Raw genomic sequence first — 22,878 nt, 5'->3', positions numbered from 1 at the left:
CCTAAGACAGGAGGCTCTCCTAGAAGTAGCTTTCTGTGCTTTTTTCCCCCCTTAGTACCCCAAACGCTACAGGTACTCACCTTACCCTGTGCACTACCCTCTACCCAGGTAGGGACCTTAATTCCTCTCTGCAAAAGAGGAAGGTCCAGGGTCACGCAGATGTATGATGGGCCAGGGGAGGCCAGCAAGGGCCAAGGTCTTTGTGTTGGGGGTGGGCAGTGTTGTGAAGTAAGACAGAAAAGAGCCAGGGAGCTCTGTGGGCTGGTGAGACACCCTTAGCCTGAGCTGGGAATGGGGCTGGGGCCCGGAGTGCCCAGATGTGCCCCGAGAGTTCGCGCCACCCTCGCAGAAGCCGTGTCCAGGACTCAGACCTGCCAGGGAAGAGCCCCGTGACCAGAAACTCCAGGGTGTGGAGCCCAAAGCTTTAGTGGAGGCTAAAAGCACAGCCTCTGGGGGCTGGATCTACTCCAGACAGAGGCGCCGCCCTTTCCAGCTGTGTGACTTGGCACAAAAGACCTCACCCTTCTGAGCCTCAATTTCCCAATCCACAAAATGGAAAGCATGAGGGCCACCTGATAGCACTCTTGTTGGGTGAGCTGCAAGGTCCTGGTAAAGTGCCCGGGGCTGAGCGAGTGCTTAGTAAGGGTTGTTGTTTCTCGTTCTGGGAGAGAGTGGGGGAGGGGAGGAGGTGGCCGTGGGGAAGGGCTGATTTCCAGACATTGGCCAGGAATGAGAGGGGCAGGCGGAGAAGGGCAAAGGCTTGGATGTGTGCAGGGGTGAGTGAGCCCCCTCCCGCCTGGGCAGGGGCTGTAGGTCTCCCTTCTCCCCTGTGCTCTGTGGGTCTAATCCATGCTATCGAGCGGCAGGAAATCAAAGTCCACCCAAGATCGATTCTTTATCACTCCTTTGTCCAGCCTTTCACTTAATTAACCCCAATCAGACATGCCAATGTGAACCCTGGCAGGGCGGGCCTCTCAGCACCCCTTCCCATCACTGCTCCTGACAGTCCCCTACACCTGGTGGGCGTACCACACTCCTCTGGCCCTGCCCGCTGCCCCAGGGCAGGCTGCCCACGTGAAGCTGGAGTCCAGGGGGCAATGGGAAGGAGCCCTGCGGTGGTCACTGCCTCCATCCCCTCAGTCTGCCTCGACCCCCAGGGACCTTCCACGTTTCAGAGTCCGGGAGGACTGACGCGGCACCTGCTTGTAAAGGACCACCCTCTGTCTCTTCACCGTCCCCCCGCCCCACGCCCTGTCCGGGAGCAGGGCCCCAGCTAAGACCACGGCACACGCTCAGCCTTGCCTCTCTCCTGCATTCCAGGCTTGTCCAGCTCAGAGCCTCAGTTTCTCTGCCCTGGGAGCGGGCTGCCTCTCAGGCCCACGTGGGGCGAAGGACACTGCCCTAATGTCAGGTGCTCAGCCTACCCAGACCCTCCTTCCCCGGCTCCTCTGTGGATCGGGTCCTTGAGCAGTGTGGACAGGAACCGTTTTCCCTGGATTGGCCATGGCTCACTGTGTGACTGCGGCAAGCCCTTTGTTGTCCCTGGGCCTCAGTTTCCAGATCTGCAAGCCGGGATGATTCTCCTAAGGCCGTTAATTCCTGTTGTGCTTCCTCAGATTGCTTTCCGCTCCCCCTGCCTCCGCCCCCCCTGCCGCTTAAGGCCTCTCTCCACTTCCTCCTCTGCTGTTGCCTTCTCTGCCCCTCCTTCCTCTTCCTTCCCCTTTTCCTCATTTGCTCTCCTCCCTTTCCTTCTAGCCCTCTTCTCCTTGCTCTCCACCCCCCCCCCACCTTTCTCTTTTCCATTTCTCCTTTTTTCCCTCCTCCTCCTTCACCCATCCTGTTTCCCCCTCCCTCCTCCCCTCCTCCTCTCCCTCCTCCTCTCCCCAGGTTATCTGCTGAATTCCACACACGCCTGCACAGACGGGATCAATCCAAGGCTGCCTTGCCTTCAGCTTATCTCTGCTCCAAATGATTGATTTTCCCTCTTTAAGAGTAATTTGCTGGTGAATTCCATGTATTGCAAAAACCCCTGTGAAATCTAATTCAATCCGATCGGCAGCTGGCACTTTGGGGAAAGAATACTAGAGAGCTGTCAATTTCATCGCGTGGACGTGCGTATTATTTTGCTCACAGACGAGGGCACGAGGCCTCCCCTCCCTCCCTCCCTCAGGAGGGATCTTGTCGCTGGCCCCACAGCGACACTTCTGGGAAGTGAATTATAATGTGCATTGGGTACTTGCATTAAGGTAAATGAGGGACAGGTGCTTTCAAATTGTTTCCCGAATTTGCAACCCACCGCCCTAGTGCATTGTGGGAATCTCACACCTCTAAAGCCCAGCTATACCTGACCACCTGTCTCTCTCCGGCATTCCAGGCTTGTCTGGCTCTGAGCCTCAGTTTCTCAACCTTGGGGGTGGGCCACCTCTCCGGCCTGCCCCTAGGCAATCAGCTGTCCTGGCTTGCCTGGGACTGTGAGGGCTCCCAGGACGCAGGACTCAAAGTGCTAAAACCCAGGCACTCGCAAGCCCGAGTGGGCACAGGAGGGCCGGTGCCCAACTCCACGAGGCATGTCTGAGAGCACGGCAGGATAAGCTGTCCCCACTGTCAGGTGGGGAGGTCATGCAGTTGGTATGGAAAACAAGGCTCTGAGCATCTGACACTCCAGCCCCTGTGTCCTCCAGGCGCTCCCCGAAGGCTGAACCACTTCAGAGGCCCCAGTGTCCATGCAGCTCGCACACAGGAGCTGGTCCTCTGCCAGGGAGGATGGCTGCACAGCTGACCAAGGGCTCTTGCCCAGCCCTGGTGACCTTTGCTCTGGGAGGGTCCCATCTTGGAGATGCCCCCTATGTCCAACAGATACAGCAGAGCTAAATGTCCCTACCCCCAGAGTTGGAACCGGCCACTCTGGCTTCATTTCTATGCTCCAGGTAAATAGACATTTCTGGTGGAATCCAAATCTTTGGGCTGTACTAGACATCTAGGTGTCAGGCCAATCAGCCCAGGGAGTCCTAAGAGAAATGAAGTGGTCCTGGGGGGACTGGCCAGGAGGGCTAGGCTCACCTGAATAGTGCTTGTGGGCATGGCCAAAGGGCAAGCCTTATGTGGAAGGCCCAGGGGATCACAGGGACCTTTCCAGGCCACTTGGAAATTCATGTGCACAGAACAGGGGGCCACGTAGGATTCATGAGGCCCAGGCCCTGAGCTCTTCATTCAGGATGACATGTCCCATCCCCAACCCCCCCAGATCCCAAAGATCCTCTAGGCCATGCGCCCTTCCTCCGAGGGACCCTGTTTGAAAGACTCCTGCCTCAAGTGGAAAGCTCCACAGCACCTTCCTTCTGCTCCTGTCTGCCGCCCAGGCATGCCTCCCAGCAAGGGTGGCCACACCGTTCCCCTCAAGGTCTACAACTCCGATCAGAATCTGCCAACTTTGACCTCACCCCTATACCTGGCTTCAACTCCTTCCCTCCCTCATTCCGCTGGCAGACCCTGCATGGGAGTTTTGGCTGGGACCGGGGCAGGGGGCTGAAGCGGGGTATGAGTGTTCTCAGATGTGCAGGAAGGAGAGTCCAAAATGCAGGAAAAAAAAAGAGTGTGCATCCCAGTCTGCCCCAAGCCCAGAACTGTCCCTCTGGGGACTCTAGGGGCAGGGCCACTCCGGGAGGAGGATGAGCCTGGCTGGCTGGCTGAGGGGGCATCCAGCCCCCAAGGGGCCTCGGGACAAAGAGCGGGGAGGGGGTCTGTGCGGAGCTGGGAGCTGGGCTTTGCACTCAGCAGCTGCCTGGCGCTGTCTATTTACCATGCTAAAACTATTTCCCTGTTCCCACAGAGAGAAAAATGTGTGGCAAGGCAAAGAAATCTAAATGCCTTATGGAAATGGGGAGGGCACACTGCCTGCCGCTAATCACACCATTTTGTATTCCTCTGCCTCTCCAACTGCAAGTCCACCTCCCCAGGCCTGGGGGCGGAGGGGGGGGCGGGGCTGAGCGGGTGGGGGAAGGGGAGGGGAGCCCCTGGAGCAGACCAGCTCTGTGACCTCAGGAAAATTGCCCTTTCTGGGCTGCCTTTCAAAATAAGGGATCCCATCGCCTCAGGAGGCCCCGAGGGACAGAGCCCAAGACTCTATGGAGGCCACGCACCTGCTGTGGGGATCTGGGAGCCAAAAGGGGGACAGTGATTTCATCTCCCATCCTAGCCCCCTGCCAGGGAGGTCTGCCCAGCTTTGCATCCCCTTCCCAGGAACAACATCACAAATGCCCTCAGGGATGGGTCCTGGGCTGGGACAGGGTGCTGGGCTTCAGGCACAAGGGGGAATCATGAATGGTGACAGCGCTATGTGTCACTCAGCAGTCACTGGGCAGCCCAGAAGTCTGACTCTGGCACAGCTGGCCAGGCCTGCGAAGAGTCCCTTCTATTTGACACATTCCACACTCGGGTCAGGCACAAAACAACTACACTGCATGGAAAAAGGAACGGATGGATGCAAGAATCAATGGGATATGCGTGTGTTTATCCGTGAATGTGTGAGTGGGAGGAAAAAATCGGAAGACAGAGACAGGAGGAAGGCTGGGAAGGGGGGGGCAAGAGACGATAATAGATTCAATGGTAGGTGGAGGGTGTTCGTATGAGGAACTAAGCCGAGGTAAAGAGACCAGGAGGGCCTGGCCACTGCCCAGCAGGCTGGCGGACGATGGTGGTAGCTCCCATTGTCTTTCCTCCTCCTAGCTCTCCCTTCTGGGTCTCTGCCACTCCTGCCCCCAGTATTCCAAACCCTAGCGGCATTCCAACCCCTGCCTCTCCCACAGACCCCATATCCAGTCCCTGCTTGCCTTGCAGTCTCCCGTCATCCTCTGTTGCTCTCTTCACTCTCCTGGTGTCCAGATTAATCGACCTAAAACACAGCTCTGAGGATACCACTCATGCTCAAGAACCATCGATGGCTCCCACTTGCCTGCTGAATAGGTTCAAACTCATCTCAGCATTCAAGGCCCTCTAGTCTCCCTTTTTGGCTTTGCAGGGGGTGCGCGTTACATACGGGCTGAATCAAATGACAGTGGAGAGAAGGATGGCGTGGAGTCTAAAAGCTCACCAGTGGTGGTATTTATGCGGCTACCTTTCACTTCATCTTTTTCCGGGAGGGGGTAGAGGTGGGGGGGGAGAGGTTGTCAATAATTTATAATTTTTTATAATTAACGTGCAGTGACATTGACATTTTGGGGTATTGAGTTTTATGAATTTAAAAATTTTTTACTGTTTTTTTGTTTTTTGAGAGACAGAGCATGAGTGGGGGAGGGGCAGAGAGAGACAGAGGCAGAATCCGAAACAGGCTCCAGGCTCTGAGCTGTCAGCACAGAGCCCAATGCGGGGCTCACACCCACAAACTGCGAGATCCTGACCTGAGCCGAAGTCGGACGCCTAACCGGCTGAGCCACCCAGGCGCCCATTCAGTTTTATGAATTTTAACACATGTATAGATTCATGCTACCCCATCACAACCAGGGTACAGAACGGTGCCGCCGGCCCGCCCCCCAAACTCCCCTGCGCTTACCTTTTCAGTCAACCCCTCTCCTACACCCAACCCCTGGCAACCACTGCTGGGTTCTCTGTCTTTTTGAGAACGTAAAAGAATCATGTAGGATGTAGCCTTTGAGACTGGCTGCTTTCACTTCCTATACTGCCTTTGAAATCACCGATTCTCACTTTCTCGTGGAGGTCTGCTTATTTAAGCACAGCTCCGTCCCTAGAGGACTGAGTTGACATCTCACCAGGCGCTGAGCGGGAGGGGGCAGTCCGACATCCTTCTAAGGGGTGAGCCATCCAGTGTGCCAGGGGAGGGCCCTGAAGGCAGGGGAGAAGAGGGTCAAGTGGATTAAAAAAGAAAAAAAAAAAAAAAAGCCCCGCTTGGCCTGCTCTGTAAACGTTGGCGGATTTGGACATTCCCTAATGAGGGCAATTAAGAGTCATTAAGCTGAAAACAGAAAAGTAAACACAGATCCATATGCTAATTGGCAAACACTGCTGCTTGTTAGGGCTGGCTGCCTCCTCCCTCTCCTGAGCCCTACCCCTCTTCCTGCTGATAGCACCTGCCCACCGCCTCCCCACCCCGTCTGTCCGTCTGTCCGTGCTCCGGTCCTGCAATGCTCCCTCTTGGTCCTCCTCCCTCGGGGTCACTCCTTCTCAGTCACCTTCGCTGGCTCGTCCCTATCTCCCCTCATGTGAACACTGGGGCGCCCCAGCTCTCCTCTCCTTATACTCATACCCCTTGCCTCCGTGAGCCCAGCTTAGATCTGTGACTCTAAATATGGTCCAGATGCTGGCAATGCTCACATTTCCATCTCCATTCTGGGTCCACATCGTGGACTCCGGAGAGCCAGGTGCTAGATTTTCAGGATCTCGGTGAGCACCCGCGGTCAGGCTCGAGGTAGGCATGGTAGGGGGATTTACGCCATAGAGACCACTGAATGCTACAGATGAGGGGGCCCCCACCCTAGAGCCGCTTGTTGGACATTTATCAGCACCCCCCTCTGCCTTCTCGATGTCTCCAAATGGCTGTCTAACAAGCACGTCAAACATAATGTGTCGAAAGCTAACCTCCGGACTCCGCCTTCCCCTCATTAAACCTACTACCTCACTGTCTCAGGCAGGAAGGACCCCGTGTTTCTAACTGCTCAGGTCAAAGGTCAACACACACACACACCAGCAAATCCTAACTCTCTCTTCAAAACGGCCCGGGAGCTGACCACTCCTCCCCCCCCACCCCCCCCTCCCCCGCCACAGTACCTCCAGTTATTGTCCTCTCCCAGTGACGGCCCTGCCCTGAGCATCCTTTGAAATAATTTTTTTTGATTGAGATAAAATTCGCCATTTGAACATCATAAAGTGTACAATTCAGTGGTTTTCAGTACATCCACAGTGTTGTGCAACCATCGCTCCATCCTGTTCTAAAACATGTCCATCTAAAAGGAAACCTCGCACCCATGCGCAATCACGCCGCATTCCCCACCCCCACCCCCAGTCCCTGCAGCCACGGATCTGCGCTCCTGTCTCTATGGATTTGCCTGTTCCGGCCATTTCGTACAAATGGAATCCGACACCCTGTGGCCCTTTGTGACTGGCTTCTTCGCCTAGCATAAGGTTTTCTAGGTTCATCCGTGTGGTGGCACGCATCGATGCTTTGTTACCGTCATGGCTGAGTAATATCCCGTGGGGAGCCACCACATTCTGTCTATGTGCTCAGGGGTGGATGGCCACCTGGGTCGTTTGCATGGACTGTCCTTCTGACATTTCTGTCCGTAAGTGCCTCGCTCCCTGCTCACTGCCCTCAGGTGGCTTCCTGCCCCCTTCCTGTGCAAGCAGAGCCCTGACAGCAAAGCTGTCTATCTGACCTTCCCGGCCAGGCCGGGCAGCAGCCTCCTGGCCCCTCCTCCACCCGTGGGCGGGCGTCCTCCTGCCTAGAGCCACGTGCCTGCTGTGCCCTGTGCCTGGAATGCTCTTCCTCCAAGTATTCCTGTCCTGTGGCTCACCCTCTCTTCACTGAGGTCTCTCCTAAATGTCACCTCCCTCCGTCAGGCCTCCGTCCCCCCAGGACTCCTTTAAACCCCTCTCACCCTGCTTTGTCTTCCTCCATGGTTCTCATTGTCATGTGCTGCCCGAGGGCTGGACTTTGGCTGTTGTGTTCACTTGCGAACAGTGCCTAGAACAGCATCTGACATGCAGCAGGTGCTCAGCAAGTACTTGTTCCCACCCACCTCCCCGCTCATTGCAAGGGTCCTTCTAGGGCATCTCTTACTCTTCGTGCCCCAGGCCTCTGGGTGCTGGCCACCCTGCCCTCCAGCGGCTGCCGCAGTGTATCCTTTTGCGCGGACTTAGCGGAAGGTCTCCTCGGAGGCCAGTTTTGCCCATGTGTGAGAAGCAGAGATACCTGCCCTTGGGCTCGGGGCACATGTCAGGACCAAGCAGAGAAACAGCTGCACCTTTGAACCTGGGATAGAAACGTATGACAACCTTGATGTTGGGAATTTCTTCCCACACCCAATTCCTTGGAGGGCGAGAAGGGAGTGAGCGTCTACCCTGCGCCTTCCTGGGTAGAGTGACAACAGAGCCACGAAATTCCTCCTGCCCGCCCCCCGCCACCCCTGCACCACTTCCCCCTTTGGGGGGACAGAGTCAGCAGGAGCAAAGCAGAGCTGGCTGCCAGCTCCATGCCCGGCTTGGTGGCCCACCCTCACCACTGTTGCCCAGTCTCCAATCCATCAGCACAGTGACGGGGTGAGACACGCAGGGACCCCTCCCTGCTGGGTTGTGCTTACCCCTACTCTTTGAGAAAGGGGGATAAATAAACAAGACAAACCATCTACGGCTGTCAGGGGTGTGGCGGGGGTGGCAGATGCGGCAGGTGGGGAAGTGTGGGAGCAAGAAAACAGGTGCCCACGGTAAAAGGGGCGCTGGAGTGGGCATGAAGCGGCCAGGAGGTAATGGAGAGGAAGAGAACGCAGGATGAAGCGCGCTAGCTCTGCTTCCGATCCCCATAGGGATGTTGAGGAAGACCAGACTCTGCATTTAGGGAGCGTGACTCCAAAGACAAAATGACTCCCGCAAGGTCCAGTAGTGAGCGGGGGGGGGGGGGGGGGGGGAGGGGCGTGGACAGCTGCCAGGGCAGTGGGTGAAAGGGGTACAGTCCCCCACATCCAAGATGAAAGTCTACCTCTAGCCGTTGGAGGGGACTTGGCCGGCCGGGGAGCAGGCACTGGGGAGGGGAGAGGTGAGGAAAGAGGCTGCCTGCTTCACACCCCACCAGGGCTCCTGGGCCTGGTGTAAATAGCACGCTAATTAGATTTACGGATGAGACTAAATTAGGAGGTGTCAGAATCACACCGAGGACACCCTCTGGTCCTCAGGGAGGCTGGAGCTTAGCATGCTGGGAGGAATCACACCACGGGATGCAGCCATGCACAGAAAAATCCTAATAATCACCATCGTCATAATAAGAGCCTCAGTGAAGGCAACTGGGGAGAAATTAATAGGAAAAAGAACAGATGGGGCTGCCCTGCTCCCCCTGGCTTCCCTTCCAGAATGGCTTTGCTTTGAAGTCCACAGATATTTTCCTGGAGAATTTAAATCTTGGGAGAAGAACCCTAGAAATGGGAGCTGAAGCCGTGACCCAGCAGAATTTGCAAACAGTCCCTTGCCCGCTGCCAGGCACACAAAGGTGCAGAGCGAGGCTCGCCCAGGCACCACGGATTCCAGGTACCGGCTGTGCGGACATTGCTTCGGGTGGATGCTTCACTTTGCTCTGCAACCAAATCACCGGAGAACCTTTTAGAAATAGGAGCAGCCAGGATGGGCACCGTGGCCTGGGGACTGGAGACTGGGGGAAGGGCAGTGCTGGCCTTTATTTATGTATGTACCTCATCTTGGTTGCTCCCTGGACCAGAGCCCTCCTTCCCTCCTTCCTTTTAGCTTTGCTCCGCTGATGAAATCATAAGCTGGCTGAGAGGTCCAGAATGTTGGAGGCATTCTATCTACATCCTTCACGCCACCCAGGGGATTCGGTGGGAGGTGGGTGATTTCCAGCCAGATCCCCCTTATCTCCTTAGTCGAGGGGAAAAAAGGGTCTGGATCCCTGGATAATCATACATCCACAGAAAGTATAAAAACTTACATCTGCTTCCATGGATGCTGGCAGCCTGCCCCTCCCTCTCTTCCCCACCTCTTCACTGCTTCTAGAGTTTGGTTTCTCATTGAAATTGCTTTGGAAAATAGGGAAACGGAGGTCCACGCTCTGGGTCACATCAGCAGGGAGGGAGAGGTTAGGGCAAGGGAATGTATATTTCCTGTGTTTCTACTGCAAAGGAGATCCTGGTAGATAGATATACGGGGCCAGTTGAACAGCGGCCTGGACCATCTGCAGCTGGAAAATGGACCCTCAGCTGAACGTGTGACACAGATCCTCCCTGTTCCTACCTCATCCAAGTGGATGTGTGGCTCAGGACCCCTGCTCCGAGAACTAGCAGAATGTTAGCCTTATAGCAGAAGCCCATGGAGGGAGCTGGGCTAAAAGGTGTTAGTTCGTGAGCAGGGATTAAGGAGGGTTTTTTCATCTTTTTTTTTCTTTTTCGTTTTTGTGCCAAGGACCCCTCTGACAGTCTGGTGAAGCCCAGGGATCCCCTTCCTAGAATAACATTTTTAATTGCAAAAAAATAAGATACAGTCAACTTGTTATGTTGAAATGTAGTCACCAGGCATTTTAAAAGGGTGTTAAAGAAGAATTATGTAGTTCTTAATGCTGTACACAGTAAGATTTGGCACGGGGTTGACATACGCTGTCATTTTAAAGTAGCGATGACTGCAAGTGATAGATTGAGATCCCTATGACACCTGAAATGTGGTATGCAAATGTCTGAGGTTTCTTTTGGGGTTAAAGCCCTAGCTACGACTGATACCACGGTTGTTTGTTTCTTTTAAAAATCTTTTTTTTTAAGTTTATTTATTCATTTTTGAGAGAGAGAGAGAGGGAGAGAACAAGTGGGGGAGGGACGGAGAGAAGGAGAGACGGAATCCCAAGAAGGCTCCGTGTCATCAGCGCAGAGCCCCGTGTGAGGCTCGAACTCATGAACCATGAGATCGTGACCTGAGCTGAAACCAAGAGTCAGATGCTCAAACGACTGCTCCATCCAGGCACCTCTTATTTCTATTTTCATCATTAAAGGGAGTGCTAAAGGTCGCTTATAGGTTAGTGAAAACAAAGATACAGGGTTTTCTCCATCCAGGGTCCTGGATGCCCTAGGGAGTCAGTGGACCCCCACATTTGGGCTAGGAACCTCTGGGCTGAAAGGAAGCCTGGCAGAGGCCCCCCCCCGCCCCCCGCCGGAGCCAGCCGCCACAACCTTGCAGGGTTGGGTGGGGAGAGGGGCCAGAGAAACTGCATGCTGGACAGACTGACGAATAAGAACACATGTGAAAACAAATTTAAATAAATACAAGGTTGCGGGCTGGGCTCCCTGACAAGGCTGGAACACGTGTGGAATGGAAAATGAGGGTGATGGATAAAAATAAAGGCCAAGATTAGCAGAACAAGAGCAATCTCCCTTGCTCACTGCCCCCCCCCCCCCGCCTCCATTCCATCCCTACAAGTAAACCTAGTATTCCAGAATACGGCTTTTCCCCCCTGTCATTTGTTTCCTTTTATTTATTTATTTGGTGATGTTTTCTCCTTGGGGAGGTGGGTAATTCTCTCGGTTTTTTTTTTCCCTATGCCCCTCAAACAAATGAATCGTGTCATCTCCTGCCTGAAATAGGAATTAGCTCCTGCCAGATGTGTCCCCGTTCACCTCTGCGGAGCAGATGCCCCCCCCTTGCCTTACCTCCCCCCTTGCCCTCCCCCCAGCCATGCTGGAGGTAGAGCACACACCTGCTTGGGTGGGACCAAACCTTTGAGAACAGGGGGGCTCCCCAGCGCATGCAAGAATCACAGGATGGAGAGTTCGAGGCCAAGCTCTGTGCCCGCTGGCTGTGTGACCTTGGGGAAGCCCCTTAACCTCCCTGAGCCTCGATTCCCTCCTCTCTGTGGACACACAGCAATATGCCCGTCTCTCTCACGGTTGGGATAATAAAAAATAGTTAAGATTTAAAGAGGGCTTTTTATGGGCCAGGCACGGTTTCAAACACACCGATTAACTCATCGAATCCGCACAACAGCTTTGTGAGGCAGGTACTGCTGTTGTCTCCATTTTGCAGGGAGGATAAGTTAAGTCCCCTCTGGTTCCACAGATCAAAGGTAGCAGAGCAGGATTTGAACCCCGGCGGTCTGGCTTCAAAGTCCTTCCTTCCTGTTCACCATTCCAGCTGCCTCTCCCTCCCTCACTAGAGAAAGGTCGCTCCAGGTAATAATACCAAATAAACAAGCACACGGGCAGGCTGGGAGAGGGTGGTGGGGCCGAGCCCCAAAGCAGGGAGCAGGGCAGCTGCAGCAACAGGGAAGGGAGGACGGGGGCAGGGGTGAAGTGGGAAGCTCAGGTGGCACCCTCCCCTTCCCGCCACGGTCCTCTTGGACCTAAAGGTTAGAGAGTGTTAATTGAGGCTGACCGGCCCAACCCATGGTTTTCCAGAGGACACTGAGGCAGAGTGGGCCCCACACCTTGCCTGGAATCACTGTGAGTGAGGAGCAGAATGGGGGTGGGGCTTGGCTTTCCGGGGTTTTCTCTACCACCTTTCCTGGGCAGTTGGGGTAAGTCTGGTAGCAGAACGCCACGGCCAGGGTTCTGAATCCTGGGATTTTAACCCAGGAGCCTCCGTCACAAAGACCAAAGGTGGCCACTCACGCTGTCCTCCTGGGCAGAGTTCTGAAGGTGGTTTCTGAGGGACTTCTCAGGTTTCCTAATAAGGGGGTTGGGGTTCTCTGGCTTCTCGCCACCCTAAGAGGAAAACAGCCCGACTGCAAGAGATCCTCCAGTTAGATGCTGGAAAGAAAGCACACGTTGGGTGGAACAGGTGGCTGAGGGGGAGGGGCTTCCGTGCCACGTTGCCACATTTCCCTGCTTCTACCCTTGGCCCCTGAGAGCCCATTTGCAACACAGCAATCAGAGGGCTCCTTAAGAAAGGTGACTCAGAGCATGTCAACCCCCCGGCTCCCCACTGGGCTCCCAGTAACAGAAAAGCCTTCCCCAGGCATTTTGGCTTTTGCCTGATGCTTCGATGCTTTGTCCTTGCCTCCTCTCTAGTGCCCCCTGACCAGTCTCATTCCTGCCCCTTGAAAATGCCCAGCCGTTTCCCTTTCCGAGGGCCTCTGCCCTTGCAGCCAAACACCTGCTGTCGGAACGTTCTCCCTCTGCAGCTCCGTGTGGCTGCCTCCTCTACGCCTCTTAACCTCCGTTCTAAACAGCACCTCTCTGGAAGGCCTTCTGGAGCCATGGAGCCAAAGATAGCCCCCTCCTGTGCCCCATCACTTGCCCTGTTTACTGATTTCTTGACATTCATTTTCACCTACAACGATGTTGGTGCCTATTCCTCTAGCTGCCCCACTGGGATGAAATGTAAGCTCTTGGAGGGCGGGGACCACCGCATCTTTAGCACTAACTCCCCAATGGTGGGCACATAGTAGGTGCATGATACTGTGTGTTGAGTGAATGAATACATAATCGTTCATCTATGTAAATTTCAGCCTAGGCCCTCAGAAAGGCCAGGAGGCCAGCAAATTAATGAAGTCTGAAGGCCATTCTGAGATGATTCCAATTCCGGCAAACAGCCAGAACCAGGCAATAGAGGTCTCTCTGGGGGACTTTGGTGTCCCTTTCCCCACTCCAACCCCACCCCTCTGCAAAAATGTCTTAAGGACAGCAGGAAATATGTTCTGAGAAGCTGGGGTCAGAAACGAGACAGAAATGAAGAGAACCAAAGGCTCCCAACTCCTGAGAAGAAAGGTACAGGGCAGGTGAGAGGTACTACCAGTTTTCGGCGATCCAAAAATCTGCTGGGAGGGGTCGTGCCCGATGCCGAACGGTATTTAAAAACAAAGCCCTTTGCTGGAATCTGTAAAGAAGCCAGAGGCACGGATGATCTCCTACACTCACTGCCACCGCACAGGCAGGACGCAGAACGCAGAGGATCTGATTGCTTCTAAGGAGAAGAGTGGAATTTAGGACAACGGAACAGAAAATTCCAACCATCCTAATAACCTCACCCCATGCAGACGGGAAAACGTGGCCGGCTGGCACAGCTGTGGGCAGGACGGGGTGGGGAGGGCTGCAGGCTTGATCGGGAGAGGAAAAGCGGACCAAACTGGAGAAAACACAAAAGAACATGTTGCGGCCAAGGGGGTGGGTGGGGATACGGTAGGAATCCCAGTGGGTGAGTGTGTTGCTAATTTCCTGTGGGTTTCCAGAACACCGAGGAAGACACAGGAGAACGCCCAGTAGCCAGGAGCAGGGGAATGAGGCTGCCACAACCTTTAATTTGAAACTCAGAGATTGCGCTCCACACCAAGGCTGACTCCTGGGGCCCTTGCCTTGAGAGGTTTTTTTTTTTTTTTTTTTTTTTTTTGTGATTTGCATTACAACCATCTATTTGCATCTCAACTGTCATTCTGTGCAAACGGGTTGTTAGTGGTTTCAGCCCACCCTATCCCTTCCCTCTCTGGCTTCCGTGAGTTTCCTATAGCTGGGCAAAAGAGAAGAAATTACTCAGCGGGACTTGACAATGGGGACGGAGTCCTTGGGAGACAGAAAGGGCTTCTTTCAAGCACCTTTGTGGTCTTGAATGTTCCTGCAGAGCCTGAGATTCAGCAAGAAACTGGGCAAAATCTCCCATGTGGACGGGATGGTGGCATTATCTAGTCTTTGTGAGTTAGATTAGCATCCTTACTAGGAACAACTGCCACAAAGTGCTAACTGACGGGATAAACTGCTTCCTCCTTCCCTTTCTGTTTTCCATCGGCACCCTCTACTGCCCCACTGTGGAACTTTGAGGTCACCTTCTCACAGAAACTTAGCGGGAATTGGGCTTTTAGCACAGGGGCACTGACCGATGATCTAGTTTGGATAAAGCCCGGAGCCACCTCATTGCTACTTTTATCATTTAATCATGCTTTAATTGAACCAGTTCGTATTTCTGCAGTGCCTCCCAGGTGCCAGGTAGAGTGTGAGGCACTGGGTTACATCGGGGAGCATCATTCAGTCTAATCGGGGAGATAGATACTATTGAGATCATCACATTAGTAACTATAAACCCACAACGATGGTGAGTGCGGGGGAGAATCACGTGGCTCTTTAGACCCCGACAAAGGGATTTCACCTCTCCTCGTGCTCCTTTCCCTCCTCCATCCAAGCCGGCTCGATGAACACATTTTTCTGTCACCCTAGCAAATCCAGTCACCACCCCAGACACAAATCCCAACAGATGCATTCTCCCCCCGCAAAAGAGAACTGGAAGAAAGGACACATTTTTAAAAATCTCTTTTTATAAAAGATGCCTGATTTCTCTTTGAGGTTCCCTGATCTCCCCCAGATTCTGGAAACTTGGCCAGTGCTCAAGTGCCGGTGGCCGCTGCCTTCTGTTCCCTCTTGGCAATGTGGCTAAACGCTCCACCCTGGGAACCTGGGGCCCGACCCTCAGCACCCAAGACTGCGTCTTGGGAGCATTTACCCCATCCAGATCTGGATCCTTCCAGAATTCTGGAGAGTGGAGGAGAGATGGGAGGTACAAAAGAGCAGGGCAATTTAGAAAGCAATTTATTCTCCCTCTTATTTAGGAATCGGTCCAGGACCATGTCTGGGATGGTTTGGGTGTAGCTCTCCTGGGGGAGGCTGGACGGTGACCCAGAAGACCGTAGGGTGGGGAGTCTGGGCTTCTGGGCTGCCCTTCTTTATCAGTGGTTCTCTGCACCTCACCGTGCCCTGGAGACATGGGGCCAGCCCTTTACTGTCACACACTGGTCGATTCCCCGGGGCAGCGGTGAAATGGTCGCTGGTAGTGTTGGGCACCCTGTCCACAGCGGGCATGCTGTTGCCCGTACCTGGGTGGGGGGTGGCCACTAGAGGCAGGCTGGACCCAGACACCCCTCAGCACTCCTGCAGATGCTTCGGACAGGGCTGCCAGCAAAGCAGGATTGAGCTAAACCCCAGGGGTCCGGGTGACCTTGAAATCCCCCAACCAGTCATGGTGAAAGGGCCTTGGGGTTTCTGGCCCTGCTGGTGGCAATGCTCCCTGGACCCATCTGGTTAACATCTGGGTGTGAGGAAAAAACAACCCTCTGTTTCAGGGTTAATTTGTCACTGCGATAGAAACATACATTTTCACACAGATGAGCAAAGCCACACTCAGAAAGGGTCAATGACTCACCCAAAGTCGCAGAGCTAGCAAATGGCAAGGCTGGACTTGAACATAGGCCCCGTCTGTCTCCAGAGCTTGGACCATGAACCACTACACAAGCTGCCTCCTCTCTGGGTTGCCTCCAAAATTAAGCCCCAGTTCTTTGGCTTGGCATTCAAGGCCCTAAAAGCCTGTGTCCTGGCCCACCTTCCCACCAGCCAACTCCACAAACCTTTGTACAGGTTCCTTCCTCTGGGCCTCTCCGTGGGCCACTGCCCACCCCACCAGCCCTCCTGGCTGCCTTTTACCATCTGATTTGTGTCCCAAGGTTCAGCCCTGGGCCCCCTTTCACCATAGAGCCTTTGCTGGTCCTCTGGCCCCTTCTTCCCCCTTCCTCAGTTGAGCTCTGGAGCCCTCGCTGCTCGTTGTCACTGGCCCACACCCTGGTACCAAGTGTCTCTGTTCTCTGGGACATCAGTGATAGCCTGAAACCAGAGATGGGACTTTTCCTGAGGCTCTCACTCACACAGCGGTGTCTAAAGGGGGTGCTGCACTCCAGAGGGATAAAAGATGACCCCCTGGGGTGTGAGAAAATGTTGGAACTTCTTTTTATACCTATCTCCACCTTTTAAACTTTTGACATTTTTGCGTATATTTTCGAAACTACATACTGCCCTTGTATAAGCATGCTTGGCCCTTTAGGACAGTGACCATGGGCTACACTCCCTCAAGGGGCCAAATATATAGCTCCTTGTAAACAGGAGGTGCTCAGTACATACTTTAGTTATCCAGACAGCTAGGTATGGGATGATTTAGCAAGAGATGGAAAGATGTGCTGTGTGTGCATGCCCGCGCACACACTGGGACTGACCTCTTCACGGTCATGTCCCTGGTGGGGTGGGCGGAGCAGGGCAGGGACGGGGGTGAGCTGGTGCCGGGGAAGGGGGCTGGGGGGTTAGGGCAGGAGGGGGAGGACCTTGTCCGGTTGAGAGAAGCTGACAGGAGAGCGGTGGATCGTGGGAGGGGGGGTCCCTGGGCAGGTGTGCTGGTTTGTTGAGCAGCCAGAGTGGAGAGGGTCAGGAGGAGTGAGCAGGAAGCCAGGCCTGGAGCAAGGCCAGTGCGGGAGCCCCAAGAAGGGAGGAGTAATTGCAGAGAACCCCTCAGGCTGGAAAACCTAATGGAATTCCTGAGCAGAATGGGCCAGGGAACAGCGGTAATAAATATAAGTGCTATTAACGATTGTGGCTGCTGACGGGCAGGGGAGACCTGGTGCCTGAGAGGGGCAGGGAGGAGGCAGGCCGAGAGCATCCCCATCAGCTCGGAAGCCCGTCCCATCCCGGCCTGGAGGGGCACGGGCCCCATCCCCAAGTCTCCCTCCTCCTGTCCTTCTCAAGCTCTCCCTCACTCGCAGCCCATGTCCCTTCCTCTCAAGACTGGCCTCAGCCAGGCAGGCCCTGCAAGGACACACAATGGGTGTGTCCCATTTCTAGCTTCCTGGACCTCTGGTCTCCTGCGGCCTGGGATCCCCTTGAAAACATTCAAGCTCCTCGCATGGAAAAGCAGGAGTCCTCACTACCCCAAAAGCAGAAAACAAACTTTTTTTTCCAGAAACAGATTTTATACAAGAGCCTCCAACTTTTAAAATTTCTAGTTTTCAGTGTATGCTTTATAAGGCACGTACTAGATTAGTAAGATGGGCATATATTTCTTAATTTTTTTTAACGTTTATTCATTTTTTTAAAAAAAATTTTTTAATGTTTATTTATTTTTGAGACAGAGAGAGACAGAGCATGAACAGGGGAGGGTCAGAGAGAGAGGGAGACACAGAATCTGAAACAGGCTCCAGGCTCTGAGCGGTCAGCACAGAGCCCGACGCGGGGCTCGAACTCACAGACCGCGAGATCATGACCTGAGCCGAAGTCGGACGCTCAACCGACTGAGCCACCCAGGCGCCCCAACGTTTATTCATTTTTGAGAGAGAGAGAGAGAGAGAGAGAACAGGGGAGGAGCGGAGAGAGGGGGAGACAGAATCCGAAGCAGGCTCCTGGCTCTGAGCTGTCAGCACAGAGCCCGACGTGGGGCTCGAACTCACAAACCGCGAGATCATGACCTGAGCTGAAGTCAGACGCTTAACCGACTGAGCCACCCAGGTGCCCCGATGGGCATATATTTCTAAATACATTGCTAAATAAATGACTAAATGAAGAACTACACGTTGGAAGTGTGTGCTCAAATAGCTTTTGCAGAGGTGGGGGCGGGGGTCAAAGCTTAGAGACTGCTGAGTTTTGCAGGGGAGGAGGTAGCAACGTTTGTTTCTATTTTTTTTTAGCTGGGGACTTGGAAGCCTAGAAATACCTGGCATCTTTCTCAGGGTTGCAAAGCCCAGAAAGGGTGGGGGGTCTGGAAAGACCACGCATTCCCGGGACTCACCTCGTCCTTGTCCACCACCTGGATGAAGAGGGGTAGAGCAAAGCCGACCTGGGCTAGCTCAGTGATGGCCACGCTGTATTCAGAGCTGTTGAACTCTGGGGCATTGTCATTGATGTCGATAACCAAGATGTTGAAGGTTGTGGTGACTGTGGCATCGGACGGGGTGCGGTCATCATTCAGCTCTGTGCCCTGCAGGTAGAGGACAAACATCCCAGAGATGAAGGCGTCCATAGTCACGCTATCATCATTTACGAAGGCTTTCCCAATGCTATGTCCTGTGCTTTATGTGAATTATCCCATCCCCTCACCACAACCCCAGGAGGAAGTTTCTGTCATAGGCATCCCTATTTTACCGTTGAGGAAACCGAGGCTCAGAGAGGTTAAGTAACTTGCATAAGGACAGCAGTCAGAGTAGGTAGTAAACTGAGGCAGGAGGATTCCAGAACCAAGGGGACGAGGGGGCATGGTGATGACAAGACAGATTTGGGGGCTCACTGAGGGGCAAAGGGAGACTCTTTATTCAATGCGGCAGATGATAAAACCGAGGCTAAGCATTTTTGTGCTAGCAGGTAATCAAGATTTAATCTGGCATCGGCTATGGCCCAAACACTGAGCTAGGTGCCATGAGGGTCTGGGTCGGGCTCAGGAAAGATGGGCTCAAATCCCTGGGTGCCTAGTCTCTGGGGCAGAGGCCCACGGCTCCCAAATACCCATTTCCAGTTTTCTGGACCCGAATCTTTGTGTGGGAGGCCCAGGACTAAGTACCTTTCGCCAGTTCCCCAGGAGATTTGGAGTCACATCCAAAGTTGGGAACTCACCCTCACATTTTATATAAAGATGGAAAAACCGAGCTCAGTGTCCCCTGGGGCCAGGGTACAGCTCTCTCCACCCCGAAATGTGTGCCTCCACAGGAAGCAAGCAGAGAGGAAGGGAGGCGGAGAGGGGCCCACGGCTTGGCTGGCAGCTTGATGCAGGGTGGGGGGGAAAGGCGGTGTTAGCCTACCTCCCCTCACCGGCCCACATGTGCACACTGGGTGGAGACAGAGAAGCCAGCTGGCCAGGGAGGGCTAATCAACCGGCCGCTGCTGCTCCCTCCCAAGGTCAAGGAGAGCAATCGAGGGCCAGGCTGGGCTGCCTTATTCTCCTCAGGATGGAAGGGCCTCCTTCCCCAAGCCCCTCTCCTCAGTCCTGTGCCCTCCCCTGCCTCAACCGATGGGTAGGGCTGGGGAGGACCCCTGTGGCCCAGGTAGGGTCCATACCCTAAATGGGGTTCCCAGGGAATGGCTCTGCAAAGCACAGGTTTTAATTACAACTGGCCCTGGGTGGCAGGGGGCTACAGGAGCCTGGGGGTTGTGGCTCCACTACACCTCTAGGGGAAGGACTTTAGCAGTTTCCACCTCTCCCCACTGTGCTGCTGCTTCCTAACCAGGGAAGAGCCCCGGGGAAGCTAGAAGCGGGACACATCCCAGACAGGGGGTAAACGTAAGAATCTGAGGCAGCTACGATGGAGAACTTGGCATCATGAGTACCAGAACGTGGCCCCATGGATGGGCACCTACTGTGTGTCCCCTCATTCCTCAAGTGGGGATAAAAGTCCCAATCCTATGTGACTTTTGGCAATGGCTGTGAGGTGCCCAGCAAGGCCCCCGATGTGGCCTGTGCTTGGCTAGTGTTGTCCGTTCCTGACAGCGGCCCTGGGCACGCCGGGTGGGAGGCCAGGGGCGCTGCCCTCCTCGAGTTTCACCGGGGGCACTGCTGGAGGCTGGCACCGCAGTGTGGGCACCCCTCCACACGGGCTGCAGGTGCCCGCCCCCGGGCTCTCACCTTCACGGTCAGGATGAAGCCATGGCTGTACAGGGGGTTCTCCCGGTCCAGTAGGCCGTTCAAGGTCAGCGCTCCACTGATGTAGTCCAGGGCGAAGATGCTGTTGGTATTCCCTGCAAGGAGAGAGTAACATTCCAGGTATGCCTGGGGCCCAGGGCAGGTGGACGTGGGCTTCGGTGAGGGCTCCTCTCTGTAACCAGTAACAACGCGGACGCTGGCTCAAGGAGTAATGGGAAGGGTTCTGGAGGACGGGGCCCAGGCACAGCCAGCAGTGACCTGCAGAGTGACGACTTTCAGCTCTTCAGTCTTCTTCCGTCTCTCCGACTGAGTCAAGGGGGAAGCCTTGGTTTGGTGCTAGTATGCCTTTGGCATCTCTCTTAACACTCGCTCGTTCTCCTTTTTTCACCGAGAGAGCAGGCTTCTGGCTGGGAGCCTTCCAAAGGGAGCAGCACGCAGCCAGGACTCAGCAACCGCGAGGGTCTGAATGCTTGCTCCCCCCCCGCAGAATGCATATGGGGACGTCCAAAGCCCTAACACGCCGGTATTAGTGGGTGGACCTTTGGGAGGTGCGTGGGTCGTGAAGTGGAACCTTCCTGAGTGGAACTGGTCTCTGATAAAAGCGAGCCCAAGAGATCCCACGCTCCTTCCACCATGTGAAGACAGAGTGAGGAAGTGCCCTTCTGCCAACCGGGAAGAGGGCCCTTCCCTGACCGTGCTGGCGCTCTGACCCTGGGTTTCCCAGCCTCCAGCAGAGAAATGAATGTCTGCTGTCCGTAAGCCGTACGGCCCCTGGTATTTTGTCATAGAGCCCGAAAGGACTAAAGCAGGAGCCCACTTTGCTTGGTTATTTTTAGGCTCATGTTCTATTCTATTCCATTCTATCCTATTCTGATTTTCTACATAGCAGTGGTACAATTCCCTTGTACAATAAATATAATTTGATTTTAAGAACAAGCCTTTATTTTAAGTACTTATCAAAACCTGAAGTACAGGGGCACCTGAGTGGCCTAGTCGGTTAAGTGTCCGACTCTTGACTTGAGGTCTGGCCATGATCTCACGGTCTCGTGAGTTCTAGCCCCACATTGGGCTCCATGCTGAGCTTGCTTGGGATTCTCTCTCTCCCTCTCTCTCTCTGCCCCTCCTGCCTCATACTCATGTGCTCTCTCTCTCTCAAAATAAATAAATAAACTTAAAAAAACCTTGAAGTGCATATTTAAAGTACTGGCAAAAATCACACACAGGTGATGCTGGTGGAGACCGAGGCCTCTGTGTCCACCCCTCTCTCCCTCACCGACTTCATTTTATGCTTCCCTCTACAGGCACCACGTGTCCCCCAGGGGGCCTCCCCAGGTTCCCCAAATCACCATGTCCATTCCTGCCTCCTCTCGTCTCCGTGTCCACCTTCCTTTTTTGGCCACACCTCCTATCCTCCCACACAGGGCCACCTCTCCTCCTCCTCCAGGAAGGTGGCCCTGCTTCTCTGGCTGGCCCTCTGTGTTCACGGGCAGTCGCTACTGCTCTGTTCTCTCTCCCATTGCTGCCCGTGTGTTCATGTGGTCTTCCCGGCCAGCCTGAAGACGGGGGCCTTTCATGACTGCCCCTCAAGGAGCCTGGCCAGTGCTGGGCACCCAGTGGCAAGCAGGTTCCTAAAGGATCGCTGCTCCCAGCCCACTGCGGCCCCCACACTTGTCCTGGTGCCCTTCCCACCAGGCTGCGAATTCACGCGGGCAGATCCCAATTCCGCTCTTCTCTCGCCCTCATTAACCAGCTTGTTGGTTCGTTCACATACGCACACGCTGCCATTCCTTTACAGAGTCCGCGATCTCCAGGGCGCATGTCCTCTGGCCGGACCTCGTGCTTGGTGGTGTGGGGGATGGGGAGGGAGGCACTCGCAGCCTGGTGACGGGGCTTTGACACGTAGGAGACTTAGCATCTCTGAGTTCTCAGCAGGGAGAGACTGTTCACACAGGGGAAGGCTCAAGGAAGGAAAGCTTCATGGAGGAGCTGGCATTCATCCCTTGCCCCACTGTGTAGCAGCTGTGTGACCTTGGGCAACTCACCTAACCCCTCTATGTCTTGGTCTCCCCATTTGTAAAAGGGGGATAATAATGGATCTCGCTCATAAGGTTATAAGAATTAAATGAGAGTGAAAAACAGTATGTATGCAGGCTTGGAACAGTTCCCGGACAAAGTAAGTACTCGCTAAGTATGGCTTGAGCTGGGCCCTGGATGATGGGCAGGACTGGGGAAGGGGTTGATGGACACTGATTCCATAGGTGTGAACGGATCCTCAGGCTTTCAACACACGCAGGTAGAAACTACTGGATCTCCTCACTCACCCGTGGCCCCGGTTCTCAAGGGATCTGTGCACAGTTAGGGGCTCACATCGTGTCTTCAGTCAACCAGGGGAAGTACAGAGCAGACAATGTCCTCTTCTCACTTTAGACTTGGGGACAGGGACTGTTCTCGGCCAAACCTCTGCTGGTTGGCAAGGCATCCCATATCTACCGGGTTGGTGGCTAGAAGCTGCCCTCCGCTGTCCTCCCAGCCCCCCGCAGGGCTTGGCCGAGGCAGGGGAGAGGCAGCTGATGACTGCGGAGCCCGTGCAGCTCTGATTGTGGGCTTTGGGGATCTGATGTGGGGCTTGACCAGGGATGGGACGTCACTCCAGCCTACCCCTTGTCTTGAGCTTCTTCCTGTAGCCATAGAGAAACCTGGGTACCTTCCCGCTGAGTGCGTGGAGTGGGGAGGACAGGGCTGCAAGGAGGCAGAGACACGCATGAGTGTAAGGGCTTTTTCTTTAGCCAGGAATTCTGCTGC

The 22,878-nt window shown here is 54.5% G+C and overlaps 1 protein-coding gene across 5 annotated transcripts in view; it reads right to left on the bottom strand.

Annotated features, from left to right (window-relative positions):
* CDH23 (cadherin related 23) overlaps positions 1-22,878 on the bottom strand; it is a 415,090-nt gene that overhangs the window by 165,474 nt on the left and 226,738 nt on the right. For all 5 annotated transcript variants that reach the window (XM_053207271.1, XM_053207272.1, XM_053207269.1 and 2 more), the window contains exons 10-11: positions 20,059-20,171; positions 18,235-18,423 (exon numbers count right to left, since the gene is read on the bottom strand). In XM_053207271.1, the coding sequence (XP_053063246.1) occupies positions 18,235-18,423; positions 20,059-20,171 (302 nt within the window). The remainder of the gene's footprint in view (positions 1-18,234; positions 18,424-20,058; positions 20,172-22,878) is intronic.

Source organism: Acinonyx jubatus, chromosome D2 (assembly GCF_027475565.1).
Source record: "Acinonyx jubatus isolate Ajub_Pintada_27869175 chromosome D2, VMU_Ajub_asm_v1.0, whole genome shotgun sequence".
Lineage (NCBI taxonomy): Eukaryota > Metazoa > Chordata > Mammalia > Carnivora > Felidae > Acinonyx > Acinonyx jubatus.
This window is presented reverse-complemented; position numbering and strand designations above follow the sequence as displayed.